This window comes from Rhinatrema bivittatum, chromosome 3, assembly GCF_901001135.1.
Source record: "Rhinatrema bivittatum chromosome 3, aRhiBiv1.1, whole genome shotgun sequence".
In the NCBI taxonomy this organism is placed as follows: domain Eukaryota; kingdom Metazoa; phylum Chordata; class Amphibia; order Gymnophiona; family Rhinatrematidae; genus Rhinatrema; species Rhinatrema bivittatum.
Genome location: NC_042617.1, coordinates 513,452,122 through 513,471,354, shown reverse-complemented (window position 1 = coordinate 513,471,354; position 19,233 = coordinate 513,452,122). Strand labels below are relative to the sequence as shown.

At 42.6% G+C, this 19,233-nt stretch overlaps 1 protein-coding gene across 1 annotated transcript in view; it reads left to right on the top strand.

Annotated features, from left to right (window-relative positions):
• DNAJC27 (DnaJ heat shock protein family (Hsp40) member C27) overlaps positions 1–19,233 on the top strand; it is a 70,909-nt gene that overhangs the window by 18,693 nt on the left and 32,983 nt on the right. The window contains exon 3 of the mRNA XM_029596197.1: positions 16,262–16,331. Within this exon, the coding sequence (XP_029452057.1) occupies positions 16,262–16,331 (70 nt within the window). The remainder of the gene's footprint in view (positions 1–16,261; positions 16,332–19,233) is intronic.

Below are 19,233 nucleotides of genomic sequence, written 5' to 3'. Positions count from 1 at the left end.
AGACTGCATTTCTTTCTGTTACACCCAGGCAGGGCTACATCTTGGGGGTGGGGTGCATGTCAAGGTTCACTCTGTTCAAGCCATGGCAGTGTCAGTGACCTCTTGCAAGCAATCCCCATTGAGGAGGCCTATAGAGCTGCGACATGGAGTTCTCTCCACACATTCACATCACATTATTGTTTGGATAGGGAAGGCTGATATGAGAGCAGGTTTGGCCAATCTGTCCTTATGGAACTTGTTTGAGATGTAGAATCCAACTCTGTTCCTGCCTAGGGCCTGTTTTGGTCAGGCTGTCTCCCCCCACCCACCCATCCACTATTACCAACAACAGATTATTGTTAATGTTCGTTGGCCCTTCTTTGTGTTTTGTTGGTCCTCTTTTTTTTATGTTGGGGTAGCCAACCCATATGTGAAGACTGCCATCCTGCTTGTCCTCAGATAAAGCAGAGTTATTTACCTGTAACGGGTGTTCTTCGAGGACAGCAGGCTGTCAGTCCTCACGAAACCTGCCCACCGCCCTGCGGAGTTGGGTTTCCAACATGTAGATTTTTTTCATTATTTAATTTTATTCTTCTGAATTCTGTGATATAAGACTGAAAGGACCCTGTGTGGATGCACGGTATGTTGCATATGTGAGCAATCTCAATGAGGCTCAGTCTAAGTTCTAGAAACTTTAAAATAAGTTTTCTGTTGCTGGGCTCCATCTGATGATGTCACCCATAAGTGCGGACTGACATCCTGCTGTCCTTGGAGAACACCTATTACAGGTAAACAACTCTGCTATACATCTGGCCCAATGAATGTCATGTATGACTTTTTAAATAAAACAACCTTCGAGTTCCACCAGAAACCTACTAGTGATAACTCTGATTTTATTTTCATGACTTGCTTGTGCTCCTATGCAGGCAAAAAACTCCTGCACTCTTAACCTCACTCTAACTCCCAAAATGTGCCTTCGCTGACTGCAGTGCCACAGAGAACCCATATCTCCAAGACAGGCTTTTCAAATATACGAGGCACAGATGGGGAAGGAGTGCAGCAAACGTCCAATTTGTGGAGGAAAAAAGTATAATTTAAAGGAAGTTTTCTGTTTTTGATGTATTTTGGCACTGAGTGCCCTCACAGCATTTCAGACTTTATTGTGAGTCATTACAGTTGATGTGCAGCTTGCTCATTTCTCCTGTTCATTGGTAGGGTGGAACATTTGTTTGTCGAGGCTTTGGAGCCTATTCAACTTTTGGAATGAGTTTTGAAGAGCCAGAGAACATTTTTAATGTATTTTTGCTCATTTTTAGGAGACATTATTGTGTGTAATTGGGGGCGGGGTATGGATTGTGGCTCCAGGGGTGCTTCTCGCAATTATATTCCCTCACCCATGAGTCAGATCTGCTCTCCTGTCCTCTGGGCCAGGCATAACAGCTGCTTTTCTCTCAGACCTATAGAGCTCCCCCTCCTCTTCCTGCCTGGCTGGTGCCAAGTATTGGTACCACCTGTTTCCTTGCTTGAAAAAGCTTCATGGCTGCTCACGTTTAGCAAGCTTGCAAGTGAGATTCACAAGGGTTGTTGAGCAAAATATTTCCCTCGATGTTGCCTGGTCCATATCCCAATGAAGCAGTTGCTTTCTGAGTCAAGGAATAGCTAGCTGGGTCATCATTCCAGGAAAGGAGGTAAAAATCTTGTAATGTACTTAAAGGTTGGGGGTATGATAGCATTCAAATATTTCACAAGTTTAAAAAAAAATAGGAAGATGACATTTTCCATTTAAAAAAAAAAAAAAAAAAAAAAGCAAAACCTTTTTTTTTTTTTTAAGAACTCTCAGGGTCATTTATCATTTCACACATGCTGTAAATGTGTGAGAGAGACTTTACACAGCATCAATATGTCACTCTATTTATACCACTGTATGAGGGGGCACTTTTAGCCTGGAGTGGGGTTTGAGGGGGGTAGGTTTTTGGGGGGTTTTTTTGGTTTTTTGTTTTTTTTTTGGGGGGGGGGGGGGTTACATACACAGTAGGAGGTACAAACAGGAAAGTACACATCACTGAACATTTTCTGTCATTTCAATTGATGAAAGGTACAAGAGGAGTGGATTTGTACAAAACGCTCTACCTAGCTTCTAACAAGCTAGGTAGAGAGTACATTATACAAATGAACCTTTTCATCAATTGAAATGTACACCATGTTTCCCAATCCTCTCCTGGAAGCACGCCTAGCCATTCAGGATTGCCACAATGAATACGCATGAGAGATTTGCATGCTATGGGTCTCTAATGTATGCAAATCTCTCATGTATATTCATTATGTGTATCCTGAAAACCTGACTGGTTAAATGTGCCTCCAGGAGAGGATTGGAAAATAGTGCACTAGCAGAATACCTCACACTCGAAGAACACACAGACCTTCAAATACAGAATAGAAATGCCACGTTGGGTCAGACCAAAGTTCATTGAGCTCACCATCCTTTCTCCAACAGTAGCTAATCCAGGTCATAAATATCCAGCAGATTCCAAAAGTAGATCCACAAATTTCAAATATGCAGACAAAAACTGAAATGGAAAACCCAAGAAGCTAGACACTATGCAATGTAAAACTGGAAAACTAGAAACAAACACATTTACTTCCAGGCTTATGAAAAGCCCCTGTCATCTTTCTTTTGGGGAGGTGTTATGTGGGGGCTGCCAAACTCCTGTCATTGTGCTTGTGGAGAATTGTAGTTCTTATGTTGCATAACTCACCCCCAACACTAACTAGAACAAAGGGGACTCAGTGGCCCCAAAACCGGCATGATGTGTTTCACGAATGTCGGTAAATAAAAGTTAATAAATAAATAAATAAATAAATAAAATAATACTTTACACCCCATCCCTGTGGTACTTTGCTCACCATGCCCAGCAGCTTACCCCCTTTACCTCTTTCTTCCTGTCCCCCATCTCCCTAAGGAAGCATGAATATGGAGAGGAGAGGCTGAAAAGAAAGGCGAAGAGCATAGAGGTAAGAGAAGACAGGGAAGGGCCAGGGATGATGGGGAGAGAAGAGGAAGGAAAATTTGATAGGAATGGGGAAGGGAGCCGGTTTTGGGTTCAAGGACACATTCTGATACAAGGAAGGAAGGAAGGTGTCCCTACCGCCTACTTTGATCTGACTCAATTCCCCCCCCCCCCCCCCCCCCGGCCTACCAGCTTACAAACCTACTCTTCATCACATTCCCTCCAAACTAGCCTGCCCCCCACCCAGCTTGCAAGCTAGTTCCCCTAGTTAGCCATTGCTTCAGCCCTGGTTGCCAATCTTTCCCTTCAAGCAGGTCAGTCTCTGGCCTTGCCCCACCCCCCACCCCCACAGCCAGCCAGCCTCTGACCCTACCAAGACCCTTGTTCACTTCTCTGTAATTAGCAGTTTGTCATGCAGATGCCTGTAATCTTATGCTGAGTCTCGTGCTTCTCAAACTGGCAGAGCCATGCAATGCCCGCCAAACTACTTGCGGGACAGAGTGGCTACAAGTTGATGGGACCAGAGCGTAGAACAGGATGGGCCAACACCTATGCCATGGGGGTAACCAGGTTGGAACCAAAAGGCTACCCTGGAGGAAAGGAGGAGCAGGAGTGATATGATACAGACGTTCAGATACTTGAACGGTTTTAATGATCCAAAGTCAACGACAAACCTTTTCTGTTGGAAAGAATCAGCAGAACCATGGGTCTCTATTTAAAACTCCAGGGAGGAAGACTCAGAACCAATGTCAGGAAGTATTTCTTCACGGAGAGGGTGGTGGATGCCTGGAATGCCCTTCCGGAGGAAGTGGTGAAGACCAAAACTGTAAAGGATTTCAAAGAGGTGTGGGTTAAACACTGTGGACCCATAAAGCCTGGAGGATGGGAATGAAGAGAAGAGGCATGGGGGTGGCTTGCGGGAATGACTGCTACTACCTGATGATTAATACCCTTATTCAATAAACATTCACATGGTTAATGAGACGCCAACATTGCTCTATGCTTCAACAGCAAGAGGAAATGTGGAAAAGAGGATTTCATTCGGGCAACAACCAACAAGGTGGCACAGTCTGGGTAAACAAATAAGTGTGGGAGTAGCTTGCTTGTTGTGGCGTTTACTACCCCGAACCAATTTAAGCCTGTTACTTCACTTGGAAACCATCAGGGTGATCCAGTACCGAGCGGTAGGAAGAGCTGCGTTAGTGCCTACGGCACCCACGGTTACCGCCCGCACAGTGCAGCTCACCTACCGCTCGATCCTGAAGCCTAATTATATGTAAATGTAAGCCGCGTCCGAAAAGCCTTAGTCCCGCGCAACCCAGGATACTGGATAGAGCGCCTATACAGGATCCTGGGTGCGCGGGCCTAAGGCTTCACGCCACGCTGGTATCTGTCATTTCAAATGTCATTTGAAATGACAGATACCAGGAAGTCTGGTCCGATCGGATGCAAAAATAAGTTGCTTCGCCGCTGTCATCTCTCTCCTCTCCTCCCGAAGCAGGCCTTGCTCCGGGAGGTGGAGAGAGAAATGACAGTGGCGAAGCAACTTACTTTTCCATCTGATCTGACCCGACAGCGCTTCTCCCCCCCTCCTGGAGCAAGGCCTGCTTCGGGAGGAGGGGAGAGAGATGACAGCGGCGAAGCTTTCCCCCAGCCCGGACCCGACCTGACCGCTGTCAGTCTGTTCTCCCTCCTCCCGGAGCAAGGCTGCTTTCGCGCCCTGCTCCGGGAGGGGGGAGAAGAGGTGACAGCGGCGAAGCAAAAAAAAAAGGGGAGCAAATTTTGTTTTTTTTTCAAAAGCGACTTACTTTTGGGATCTGTCAAGATCCCAAAAGTAAGTCGCTTTTGGACGCCGGCAAAACTTATCTTTTTTGCAGCCATCAGCCATCAGCAGGAACACGATCTGGCTCCCGTAGCTCCTCCCAACAAGATGGCCGCCTGCACGGGGAAAGCGTACAATTGGCCGCTGAAGACGTGACGTCACGACATCACGTCTTGAGCGGCCAATTGCACGCTTTCCCCGTGCAGGCGGCCATCTTTGTCTTCATCGGGAGGAGCTACGATCGCATGTGTTCCTGATGATGGCTTCAGAAAAGTAAGTTGCTTCATCGTTGCTAGTGTCCCCCCTCCTCCCGGAGCAAGGCGGCTTTTCGCGCCGTGCTCCGAGAGGAGGGGGGACACTGAAAAGTCGCTTCGCCGCTGTCTTCTTCGTTGCTTCGCCGCTGTCAGTGTCCCCCCTCCTCTCGGAGCAAGGCGGCTTTTCGCGCCCTGCTCCGAGAGGAGGGGGGACACTGAAAAGTCGCTTCGCCGCTTTCTTCGTCGTTGCTTCGCCGCTGTCAGTGTCCCCCCTCCTCTCGGAGCAAGGCGGCTTTTCGCGCCCTGCTCCGAGAGGAGGGGGGACACTGAAATGTCGCTTTGCCGCTTTCTTCGCCGTTGCTTCGCCGCTGTCAGTGTCCCCCCTCCTCCCGAAGCAAGGCGGCTTTTCGCGCCCTGCTCCGAGAGGAGGGGGGACACTGAAATGTCACTTTGCCGTTGCAGTCTCCGTGGCAGCCCCAGTCCGGACATCGAAGGGGGGCTGCAACGTTTTTTACGCTTTTTTTTTTTTTTTGGCTTCGGGAGCAGGGGAGAGGACTGGGGCTGCCACGGAGACCGGCACCCATGATCGCGGCCGGGGCAGGCGAGCGGGGGCTGGGGGAAAGCTTTCCACCTACCCTTACCCATGCCTCTACCGCCTGGGTCAGGGTAGGCGGTAAGTTTCCAGGTTAAACGCGCGACAAAACGGCAGGGAAAACTAGCGATAGTCGGGGCGCGGGTTACGGGATGCTAGGGAATAGCTAATTCGCTCGTTTGCATGCAATATCGCGCTAATTCGCTCGTTTGCATGCAATATACATGCCGCGGGCGGAAGGGGTTGCCCAGGGAATTTAGGACGCGGTAGGAGTAGGTTAAAGGGGATTCGGGATCGCAGGAAGGGCTAACGCGGCCGAAAACGAAGTTAAAAACGGCTTAGGAGCAGGGTAAACGCGGCCGCACTTTACAGGATAGGCCTGCATATGCAGCACAGCTCACTGCTTCAACGGCAGGGGGAATAAAGAAATAGGATTTACATCCAGCCAACATCTAACACGGCATTGATCTGAGCAGTATGAGTATACAAACATCGGGGTAACTTGCTCAATACGACGGTTACTACCCTCAACCATTAAGCCTTATACTTCACTTTGATACAGCTCTCTGTATCAATGGCGGAGGTGGAAGGAAATTAGAATCAAAAAGCTACCAATAAGTGCCCTGAACTCGGCGGTCGGAGTAACAGATAAGTATGAGAGAATAAGTGTGAAAGCTTGCTGGACAGACTGGATGGGCCTATTGGTCTTCTGCCATCATTTCTATGTTTCTGCAACTTCCCAGAAACAGGTGAACCTTCAATTCTGCACCCTCATCCCCATCTACCTACTGGTGGCAGCAGCTCCAGCAGTCTGTTTGGCAGCAATGGCTCTGACCCAGGGTCTTCCTCCTCTTCTCTCTGCTCAGCCCACCATCACCTTAATCCAGGGGTGACCAACTCTGGCTTAAGTTACAAACAGGCCTGGTTTTCAGGATATCCACCTTGAATATACATGAGAGCTTTCCATACACCTAGCTTCATTTGCTGTCGATCATAGTTTATTTCCCTTTTCTCCTTGGGCTTTGTACCTTCATTGCCTTCTGGTATATCCTCTAAAATAAAAAAAATTACGCACCTTTTTGTTGTAGTGCGTTAAACGTGGTGATTTTTTATTAGATGATGGGGCAAGTCTTGGACAGTTTCTAGCATTTTGGCCTTTGTTATCCAGATTCGGTACTAGTGTTTTCAAAGACTGGTTTAATTTGGGAATTGGAAGGATTGCCATTTTACTGCACAGGATTCTTTCTTTTCTTTTCAACAGTTGAATGCTATTTATAATCTTTCCAATAGCAATTTCTGCGCATATTTAAAAACTAAGTATTATGTTTTGAAGTTTAAAAATATAAAAATCCTGGTTATTTGCTCTAGATTCTTTAGAAGAAATGTGCATAAGTGATTATAAAAATAAAATTGCTTATTGGTAAAAACTGATTTAAGAACTGCAAATACCTCAACTACTAAATGGAATTTGGAGCTGGGTTCATCTGACTGCTGATGACATTGTCTTTAAAGGTATACAAGGAATTTCTGACTCTAAGCTACAGGAAATGAAATTTAAGATGTTACATCGAGTGTATTATAGTACATCTACTGTTTTTTGTTTTGTTTTCTTTCATGACATGGTAAATTCAGATCTTTGTGGGAAATGCAAAATAGTTAACAAAATTATAAATTAAAGTTCCTTTTATGTTGGTTACTTGATTTTTGCCATGATGCTTTGTCCATTCTGGATTAATATATTTTCTGTATGCCTTCCCTTCAAGGTGAAGCTTTATTGTTGGTGTCTGAGATGGCTAAATTTTGCATTTTAAAGGCTTTAAAAATTTGCATATGTTGCTATTCTGATGGCCAACTTCTGAATTTTCCAATTCTGGATAAAGGATACTCCACCTTAATTTGGGGTATGGTATCATGGTACATGTGGGCACCAATTACATAGGAAAATGTGGGAGAGAGGTTCTGGAAGCCAAATTTAGGGTTTTAGGTAGAAAACTGAAATCTAGAACCTCCAGGGTGGCAGTCTCTGAAATGCTTTCTGTTCCACGTGCAGGTCCCCAGAGGCAGGCAGAGCTCCAGAGTTTCAATGCGTGGATGAGACTATGGTACAGGGAAAAAGGATTCAGTTTTGTAAGGACCTGGGGAAACTTTTGGGGAAGGGGGAGACTTTTCCGAAAGGATGGGCTCCACCTTAACCACAGTGGAACCAAGTTGCTGGCACTAACTTTTAAAAAAAAAGGAGATAGAATAGCTTTTAAACTAGAACAAGGGGGAAAGCAGACAGTCACTCAGCAGTGCATGGTGCGGAGGAATGTATCCTTGAAGGATACTAATGAAACAGGAGAGTTGGGGCATCCCAACAGAGAGGTTCCAATAAAAGTAAACGTAATCCATGTGCCTATATGTAAAAAATCACCTGAGCTAAAGATTTCCAAATTATCCCTAACAACTGAAAAACAGGTTGTTACAAACAAAAACACACTTTAGCATTGGCATACAGACATTTCAGAAGTCTTAAGAAGTAAGATGGGAGAGTTAGCGTGTATAGCAGTAAATGATAGACATAATTGGCATCACAGAGACATGGTGGAAGGAGGATAACCAATGGGACAGTGCTATATCAGGGTACAAACATGATAGGGAGGATCAACTTGGTGGGTGTGGCACTTTCTGTCCAGGAGGGTATAGAGTCCAACAGGATAAAGATCATACAAGAGACTAAATGCTCAGTAGAATCTATATGGGTAGAAATCCCATGTGTATTGGGTAAGAGTATAGTGATAGGAGTATACTACCGTCCACCTGGACAAAATGGTCAGACAGTTGATGAAATGCTAAGAGCAATCAGGAAAGCTAACCAATTTGGCAGTGCAGTAATAATGGGAGATTTCAATTATCCCAATATTGACTGGGTAAATGTAACATTAGGACTTGCTAGAGACATAATTCCTGGATCTAATAAATGACTGCTTCATGAAGCAACGAGAGAGGGAGGTATTTTAGATTTAATTCTTAGTGGAGCACAGGATTTGGTAAGAGAGGTAACAGTAGTGGGGCTACTTGGCAACAGTGACCATAACATGATCAAATTTAAACTAATAACTGGAAGGGGGACAATAAGTAAATCTACAGCTCTAACACAAAATTTTCAAAACGTAAACTTTGATAAAATGAGGAAAATGGTTAAAAAAACTGAAAGGTTAAGTGTTCAACAGGCATGGACATTTTTTAAAAATACAATCCTAGACGTGCAGTCCAGATGTATTCCACACATTTAGAAAGGTGGAAGGAAGGCAAAACAATTACCGGCATGGTTAAAAGGTGAAGTGAAAGAGGATATTTTACCCAAAAAAATATCCTTCAAAAATTGGAAGAAGGATCCATCTGAAGAAAATAGGATACAGCATAAGCATTGTCAAGTTAAGTGTAAAACATTGATAAGACAGGTGAAGAGAGAATTTGAAATTAATATGGAAGTAGAGGCAAAAACTCTTTTTAAATATATCCGAAGCAAAAAACCTTTGAGGGAGTCGGTTGAATTGTTAGATGACTGAGGGGTTAAAGGGGCTCTTAGGGAAGATAAGGCCATTACAGAAAAACTAAATGAGTTCTTTGTTTCCATGTTTACTAATGAGGATGTTGGGGAGATACCAGTTCCGGAGATGGTTTTCAAAGGTGATGAGTGAGACGAACTGAACCAAATCACTGTGAACCTGGAAGATGATGTAGGCCAGACTGACAAACTAAAGAGTAGCAAATCACCTGGACCAGATGGTATGCATCCTAGGGTAGTGAAGGAACTCAAAAATGAAATTTCTGATCTATTAGTTAAAATTTGTAACCTATCATTAAAATCATCCATTGTACCTGAAGACTGGAGGGTGGCCAATGTAACCCCAATATTTAAAAAGAGCTCCAGGGGCAATCCGGGGAAACTATAGACCAATGAGTCTGACTTCAGTGCCGGGAAAAATAGTGGAAACTATTCTAAAGACCAAAATCCATAGAGCATATAGAAAGGCGTGGTTTAATGGAACACAGTCAACATGGATTTACCCAAGGGAAGTCATGCCTAACAAATCTGCTTCATTTTATTTTGAAGGGGTTAATAAATATATGGATAAAGATGAATCGGTAGATGTAGTGTATTTGGATTATCAGAAGGTGGTTGACAAAATCCCTCATGAGAGGCTTCTAAGAAAATTAAAAAGTCATGGGATAGGAGGCGATGGCCTCTTGTGGATTATAAACTGGTTAAAAGCAGGAAACAGAGTAGGATTAAATGGTCAATTTTCTCAGTGGAAAAGGGTAAACAGTGGAATGCCTCAGGGATCTGTACTTGGACCGGTGCTTTTCAATGTATTTATTAATGATCTGGGAAGGAATATGATGAGTGAAGTTATCAAATTTGTGGATGGTACAAAATTATTCAGAGTAGTTGTATCACAATCCGCTTGTGATTTATTACAGGAAGACCTTGCGAGACTGGAAGATTGGGCATCCAAATGGCAGATGAAATTTAATGTGAACCAAGTGCAAGGTGTTGCATATAGGGAAAAATAACCCTTGCTGTAGTTACACAATGTTAGGTTCCATGTTAGGAGCTACCACCCAGGAAAAAGATCTAGGCATCATAGTGGATAATACTTTGAAATCGTTGGCTCAGTGTGCTGAAGCAGTCAAAAAAGCAAACAGAATGATAGGAATTATTAGGAAGGGAATGGTTAATAGAACGGAAAATGTCATAATGCCTCTGTATCGCTCCATGGTGAGACCGCAACTTGAATATTTTGTACAATTCTGGTTGCCACATTTCAAAAAAGATATAGTTGCGATGGAGAAGGTATAGAGAAGGGCAACCAAAATGATAAAGGGGATGGAACAATTCCCCTATGAGGAAAAGCTGAAGAGGTTAGGGCTATTCAGTTTAGAGAAGGGATGACTGGGGGGGGGGGGGGGGGAATATGATAGAGGTCTTTAAAATCATGAGAGGTCTTGAATGAGTAGATGTGAATCAGTTATTTACACTTTCAGGTAATAGAACTAGTAGCACATTCAAGACTAATCGGAGACAATTATTTTTCACTCAATGCACAATTAAGCTCTGGAATTTGTTGCCAGAGGATGTGATTAGTGCAGTTAGTGTAGCTGGGTTCAAAAAAGGTTTGCATAAGTTCTTGGAGGAGAAGTCCATTAACTGCTATTAATCATGTTGACTTAGAGGCCATTCCCTATTAGTAGCATAAGTAGCATGGGATCTTCTTGGTGTTCTTGGTTTTTGGGTAATTGCCAGGTTCTTGTGGCCTAGTTTGGCCTCTGTTGGACACAGAATGCTGGGTTTGATGGACCCTTGGTCTGACCCAGCATGGCAATTTCTTATGTTCTTAAGAATAGAAAAGATGCAAATGGAGAGATTGGATGGGTGTATTTATGCAATGACTGCCTGCTAAAGAATATCACAGTGCTTAGAATAACGTTTATTATGATGTGCCTATATTATTTAAAGAAAAATTAACACAGTATTCTAGTCCAGAGAGAGTGCTGACTGTAGAACCTTCATCTGCTGGAAGGGTAAGTTGAACTTGCTGGGAAAGAATACCTAAAATTGTAATTAAAAAAAAAATCTTAGATTTAATCTATTATTGACTGTGTTCAGGTGTTAGTTTTAAGGGTAGTAGTTTGCCACCTTGGATAATTTCTGAGCTTGTGTAAATTGGTATTAAAATTGTGGTTTTGCAGAGGTCACTTACTTGATCTGAAAATGTGAAAGTACTGGTTACTTGGCTGACTGTCATGGTACATGTGTATATCAATGACATAGGAAAGTGCAGGAGGGAGGTTCTGGAGGCTATATTTAGGCTTTTAGATAGGAAACTGAAATCCAGAACCTCAGGGTTGCATTCTCAGAAATGCTTCCTGTTCTACGTGCAGGTTCCCAGAGGCAGGCAGAGCTCCAGAGCCTCAATGTGTGGATGAGATGATGGTATAGGGAAGAGGGTTTTAAATTTGTTAGGAACTGGGGCACAATGACTGCCTGCTAAAGAATATCACAGTGCTTAGAATAACTTTTTATTTTATTATGATGTGCCTACAGTTCCCGCCTATCTAAAGAACTACACAACCTAGATTACTCAAACGCAGAATCAGCCATCTTCTCCTGGTTCAACATCACGAGCTCTGTAGCCAACAAAATTTGCCCCTTAACAGCTAAAGAAATAAACCCCATCCCCAAGAACAAGAAACCCTGGTTTTTGCCTAAACTAAGGAAACTAAAACAAGAGCTAAGACATAAAGAACATAAGTGGCGCAAAGACCCCTCCCCAAACTCACTGGCTGCCTACAAAACCACCATGCACAGCTACAGGACTACCATATTACGTACAAAAGGAGACTTCCACGCCCGCAAAATACATAACTTTCACTATGACGTGAAGGCCCTGTTCTCGTATGTTTCAGACCTTACAAAATTCAGCCCCCCTCCATCCCCGATAACCAAGCCCAAACTAAGTCCAACGAACTTGTAGCCTTCTTCCAGAATAAAATCTCCAACCTCTTAGCCCTTCTCACTTCCCCCTAATACCTCCCCCCTTCCCCCTTCCCCCTTACACCTCCAACCTCGACCAGAGAGCCAATTTTGACTCCTTCGAACTCACTTCATCCCTTGAAATCGAATCCATCCTCAAGAACATGAAACCCTCATCCCATCCCTCTGATCCCATACCGACAAAATTACTGCTCACTATCCCGAACACCATCTCCAAACCCCTGGCCAAAATTATAAACTGCTCCCTGTCTCAAGGAATAGTCCCGGACCCTCTGAAACTTGCCACCCTTAAACCCCTACTGAAGAAACCTAACCTTGATACAGGAGACCCCTCTAACTTCCGCCCCCATCTCCAACCTGCCATTTATCGCCAAACTCATGGAGAGACTAGTCAACTCCCAACTCTCCGACTATCTAGACAAACATTCTCTACCCCGTGCAATTTGGCTTCCGTAAATTCCTAAACATAGAATCTCTTCTAATCGCTCTCTCAGATACCCTTCTCATAGGATTAGACAAAGGACAACCTTACCTACTGGCACTCCTGGATATCTCATCTGCATTTGATACCGTGAATCACTCCACCCTCCTAAACCGCCTCTCAGACATAGGTATCTCAGGAACAGTCCTCAGATGGTTTGAGTCCTTCCTCAGCAATAGATACTATAGGGTCAGAATAAGCAATAAAGAATTCCCCCCCCCCCCCCAGTTCATCCCTTGGAGTATCCCAAGGCTCCTCCCTCTCCCCTACCCTCTTTAATATCTATCTCTTACCCCTCTGCCAGTTCCTCGCTAAACTAAATCTAACTCATTTCATATACTCATATACGCCGATGTTGTGCAGATCCTGATTCCCATAACAGATTCCCTCCCCAAAACCCTTAAGTTCTGGGACAGCTGCCTTCACTCCATCAACCTCCTCCTCCTCTCCAGACTCAATCTCGTCCTCAACAAGACCAAGACCGAACTACTCCTCATTTCCTTGGACCACAACCTTTCCCTCCCTGACCCCGCTCCTGCCACAGCTGCCCAAGCTAGATAACAGACTAAACTTAAAAATTTAATATAGCAAAGGACTGTTTCTACAAATTACAAATTCTGAAAAAACTTAGACCACTCCTCCACTTCTATGACTTCTGGACAGTCCTCCAAGCTATCCTTTTCTCTAAAATAGACTACTGCAACTCCCTCCTTCTAGGCTTCCTCGCAACTACCACAAAACCCTTGCAGAATCTCCAGAATGCTGCCGCTAGAATCCTAACCAACTCCAGCTGAGTAGACCACATCACACCCATCCTCAGGAATCTCCATTGGCTACCTATCAGCTTTAGAATCCTTTATAAGTCTCTCACTATCATTCTCAAAACCATCCACAATCAGCACTTGCTCGAGCTAAAAATCCCGCTATAACTACACACCTCAAAAAGACCGGTTAGAACTGCTTATAAAAGAACCCTACACTTCCCCCCCCCCCCCCCAATCCATTCTTCACACCTCCACTAGGGAAGGTGCCTTCTCCGCAGCTGGGCCATCCCTTTGGAACACCTTGCCTCCTGACCTATGCCAGGAACATTGCCCACTGACCTTTAAAAAAACAAAAACAAAAAACTAAAGAAAGACATGGCTGTTCAAACAAGCCTATCCTTAACCATTTAATCAGTATCGTTATATTCCTCACTCGATATTTTATTTTGTTCTACATATTTATTTTGTATATACTGTTATAACATATTTCATTCATCTGTTTCTCTTACTGTTATGATTCCATATATTTATACTGTTTCTCAACTGTTCCTCTCTCCTTACTCTCTTCCAACCTCCAAGTTCCAGTAACCCTCATTCATTGTAACTTACCTCTTCCCATAACTCTATCAGTAGCTCTCTAGCTACGATTATTGTTAATATTAAATATACCATGTTTGATGTAAACCGATGTGATAGGACTTGTGTCATAAATGTCGGTAAGAATTAAATAAATAAATTATAGGGAAAGGGGAGCCTATTCTGGCAGGATGGGCTTCACCTTAACCAGAGTGGAACCAGGCTGCTGGCACTAAACTTTAAAAAGGAAAGAGTAGCTTTTAAACTAGATGATAGGGAAAAGCCAACAGTTGCTCAGAAGCACATGGTTCCAAATGATGTATCTTTGAAGGATACTAACAAAACAGGGATGTTAGGGCATCCTGATAAAGAGATTTCAATAAATACTAAAATAGCCCATGTTCCTTTAAATAAGGAATAGCCAGAGCAGAAAGATTACAAATTATTCCTATCAACTGGTAAGCAGGTTGTTAATTCAAACAAAATACATACTTTGAAATGTCTGTATATAAATGATAGAAGTCTAAAAAAATAAAATAGTTAAAATGATAGCACTGAATGAAGATGCCACATAATTGGCATCTGAGGTCTGGTGGAAGGAGGTTTAACCAATTGGGCACTGAGATACCAGGATACAGGTTATATTTATTTTATTTATTTATTTTTAGATTTTTATATACCGGTGTTCCTATATGAAATAAAGATCACATCGGTTTACATTGAAACAGAACATGAAAATTGCCAAAAGGCATTACATAGAACAAGGTTATGAAACTTGGAACAGTGTACATAAGTTCAAAATTTAACAATAACGTTGTAACATTGATGACCAAAAGATAAAGGAGAAAAAAAAAAAAAAAAAGACTTAAACAATTAAGTTGACAGGTCTTATTGAGCATAAAAATTATAACGTATAAGTGAGAAAGTCTCAAGTGTCCTGCAGCAAGAGATTAGATACCGAAGTAGGTAGTGGTATGGAAAATGGGGGTTTGTGAAGAAGATATGTTCTTGCTGGTTGGAGGGGAAAAAATGATGATCATGGTCCTGGAAAAGCTTGGCTAAAGAGCCAGGTTTTAAGTTTTTTTTTTGAATGAAGAGTGGCAGAACTATGATAGGCTGGATCAAATTGGAGGGGTGGCGCTATATGTTGGTATAGAGTCAATCAGGATAAAAGTTCTGCAGGAAATAAAATGCATTGTACAGGGTGGACCATGGAAAGGTAGCCTGCTTCCAATGCACTGGTATTGGGTACTGGACTTGATGGACCGTTGGTCTGATCCGGTATGGTAAATTTTATGATCTTCTTCCACTGTCTGGAATTAATGTGGTTGGTTTGTTTTTTTGGGGGGGGGGAGGAAATTCTTCAATATATGGTATGAATGATAGTCTTATGCTGAGCCAACAGTTTAATATAGAAATGCTTATATAAAAATTGAGATGCATCAAACTGTGTTTATATCTTTTCTAGTGTGCAGAAATTTTGCTGTAATATTGAATGTTTTTTCTTGATAGGTTTACTAAATAAAGCTTTCAAAAAAGAAATATTGCTTTCTTTCTCTGCATCTCCATAATCCATCTATTGCCTTCGGAATGGATCACAAGAACCCTCATCTCCTCTCCCATTTGGACATCTGCAACTTGTTCTTCATGGGTTATTGTTATCTCCTTCCATCCATCATTCCTGTTATGTTCACTCCAGCCTAAAACTTTTGTATTTGGAAGTGTGCCTAGATATAGGAATCCAAAAATTTCTAAAATCTTGGGTGTCGCCTCACATTTTTAGGAGCCAGAATAAAATTTCTTTATAGCTTTGTTAAAATGTGTTTAACTGTTTTGACTTTCATTGTCTGTGGTGTTCCATCCCCGTGTTTCTCCTCCCTTCTTTTTTTTTTTTTTTTTTTTTTCCCGCCAGCCTCAACTTTTTTTGACAGCCATCCGTTCTCAGCTTCTCTTCTGTTGATAGCTCCTTGCTTGCCTGCAGGTGGCAGCTCTTTGTCTTCCTGTTACTGAAAAATCCTTTCCCCGGTGCAGGTTCCAGGATTCAAATTTTAGGTACCTGGGTGATCTGATGCCTATGATCTTTCCAGCCTTGCCTACATAAACCAAATCTTACTGCTTGATGCAGCACTTAAGTTACAAAATAAATATTACCGTGCTGTTCCTAACATCTACCATATATAATCTATAGAGGTATTTCCGACATGAATTCTTCCTCCTTCAATCTGTCAACTTTTGACTTTCCAGAGTACAAATGAGAGACAGAGAGATTAAAGTGAACATCTTTGATATGGCTGGACACCCCTTTTTCTATGAGGTAAGTTTCAAACATTAAAACCTTTATCTTTAAATTTACAAGTCAACTGTTGGTATGATGAGCTAAGAGCTCCAACTAACTTTTTTGTTCGGATGCAGTAATAGGCCTGGATGTTAACAAAAAACTTTGATTGCAGCCATGCCTGTCACTCTTAGAAAACTAATCCTGGATAATTCACGTTTTTGAAGTTTTAGTTTTCTTCTCTTTTTTAGTATGGACATTTTTGGGGTAGTTCTAGGATGAGAACCACATGAATTATGGCAGTGAAAATGGTTAGATATTATCTATAAATGCCAAGTCCACTCCACAATAAAGAAACTGTGTAACCAGGCCAGCCTACTAGTTCAGTGGCAATGCTTTGCACAGCCATGCAGAAGGTTCTTTACTTCAGTCCCAAGTCAGGTCTTCTGCTCACTAGGATGGCATTTAACAGCCCTTAGAAGGTGGGGAAGGGTGGGTTTATAGTCAGTGCTGCAGGGTAACTCTTGGTGGCTGGATTGAAGGTTCATGGTTGCAGAGTTCCAGCGGGGGGACCCTGATCCCTAGCCCAGGATTTTCACTGCAGTGATCAGACTAAGTATGTTGGAGAGCAGCAGGTTATAAAATAAGGGAGGAAAACTCCCTATGTAGTGGCAAATGAAGGCTTCTGGCACCAGTTTCCAACCCTGGTTCTGATTGAGCTGGAAATACATACCCTCAAGACAAGAGGATCAATAAAACTGCATAACCAGAAACAGTGTTGCAAAAGGTTCTCCTTTTAAGGATAATTTGTATATGATTAAGTATACACTACAGCCATTGTATGCATATAAATCTCATGAGTTGTAGACAACCTGAAAGAGACTTTTTTTCTTATTTTTGGTAGCACTTAAGTTCAGTAAAAATAAATCCATATCCATGTGACCATACAAGCTCAGAATGAGGAATCTATTTTATAGCTTGACATACCTAGGCAATACTAAAGCAAAGCTACATTTCTGTAATCAGAGTTCTCCATAGATGGCAGGATCTGCAGGCATTTTGGATCTGCTTTAGTGAACAGGTGTTGTCTTCATAAATGTGCTGAAATACATTAAAAAAAAATAAACCATGACAGTAGGTGACATCAAATGGTGCTGGCACAAACCCAGTTCTTAGAGCTCAGAAGTCTTTCTGAGCATATGTAGAAGTTTCTGTGCACCGTTGCTGCCTCATGAGCATCTTAGTCTCTTTCTGAGCTTTATGGTTTAGCTGATTTGATTCTCCAAGGAAGTGGGCAGGTAATAAATGTATGGCTGATTTATCCTGCTGAACACAAAGAATCCAAGTCACAGGTCTGCAACTTTTGCTTTCTCCATCAACAGACAGGTTTAATTAAGCCATAATCATCTGTGAGCTCCACACTGAAGGCTGCTTTGTGGAGCAACTACTGGACAAACAACCCAGGACCCATCAGTGGAGAGACCTACTAGGTGAACAGACTATGCAGAACTGCTTGTCCAAAGGAACTATCTTCTGGCCTTGAAGTCCAGACAGTAGTGGGATGTGAAGGTGTAGATGGATAACAGTGTAGCAGCTTTGTGGATGTCTTCAATAAAAGTGGCCATTAGATGAGTACCTGAAGTCTTCATGGCTCTCACTTGATAAACCTTGATAGTTTGTAAGCTAGCCAGCACATAAGAGCATACTGTATAGGTCACTAGCCAATTTGAAAGAGTTCTTAAAAGCCACCTTTTTCAATTGTTAGTATCAAAGGACATGAACAGTTGAGAATAATAATATGATAGGGCTCTTTTACAGTCCAAGGAGTGAAGAGCCTGTTCTCTGTGCATTCAGTTTCAGAAAGAATGTAGGCAGCATAGTTATTTGTTTGATGTGGAATGCAGATAATACTTTCGGAAAACTGGGCAAATGTGTAGAAATATTGTGTAAAAACTGAAAGTATGGTGGCATAAGAGATCAGAACCTGTAATTCACTCGCTCTTTATGCCAAAGAGACAGCCACAAGGAGCAACACCTTCAAGGTGAGAGCCCTATCATATTACTTACAGAGGACTTAATCTTACTATCAAGTTTCTCAACTTTTCATGTCCATTGATCCCAACAACTGAATCTTTTGATGCAACTTCAGCATCGCTCCCCACTTTTATGGTGGGGAGGAAAGGGAACTGGATACAGACAACACCAAAATGGGCCTTGACTTCTACCGTCTGGGGAACTGACATGCAGACGAGGGAAAAAGCATACGATGGCTTCTATGGCCAAATCCCAAAGCAAAGAACATCAAGCAGCAGCATCTGAATTATCAAGAAGACACAAGGGAAAGGGCACAGGATAACTTCTACAGCCATGTCCCAATGTAAAGAATGTCAAGCAGCATTGTCTGAATTATCAAGAAGGCTTCTCACTCACTAAAATGTTGCTAGCAGTAATTTTATGGGTTTGACAGTTTTTTAGATTTTTTTTCCCCGCATTTTCACACTTTTTTTTTTTAAGTCCTTCAAAGCGGATTACATTCAGGTACTGTAGGCATTTCCCTATCCCCAGAGGGCTTACAATCTAAATTTGTTGCTTGGTTTTGATCGATTTGTAAATATTACTACCCTTATAAAGATTGGGGGTAACTGCAGGGAGCGGCAGTTACTACCCCTGAGAGAAATATGATGGTATCCTGCACGGAGCAACATATACTACCATAAGAAGCTTGCTGGGCAGACTGGATGGGCCATCTGGTTCTTTTCTGTCGTCATTACTATGTTACTGTGTAAATTCTGTTGATTTGAGAGATTTGAAAGGAAGTTTCATGAGTTGTGCCAGGATCACTTTGAAATTTCAGGTACTGATTGTTTAGAATGTCAGTCCTTTATGAACTTTGACACTAAGGGAGTGAGTGAGACAGCTCTGTCCACCCACCGATAAGCCA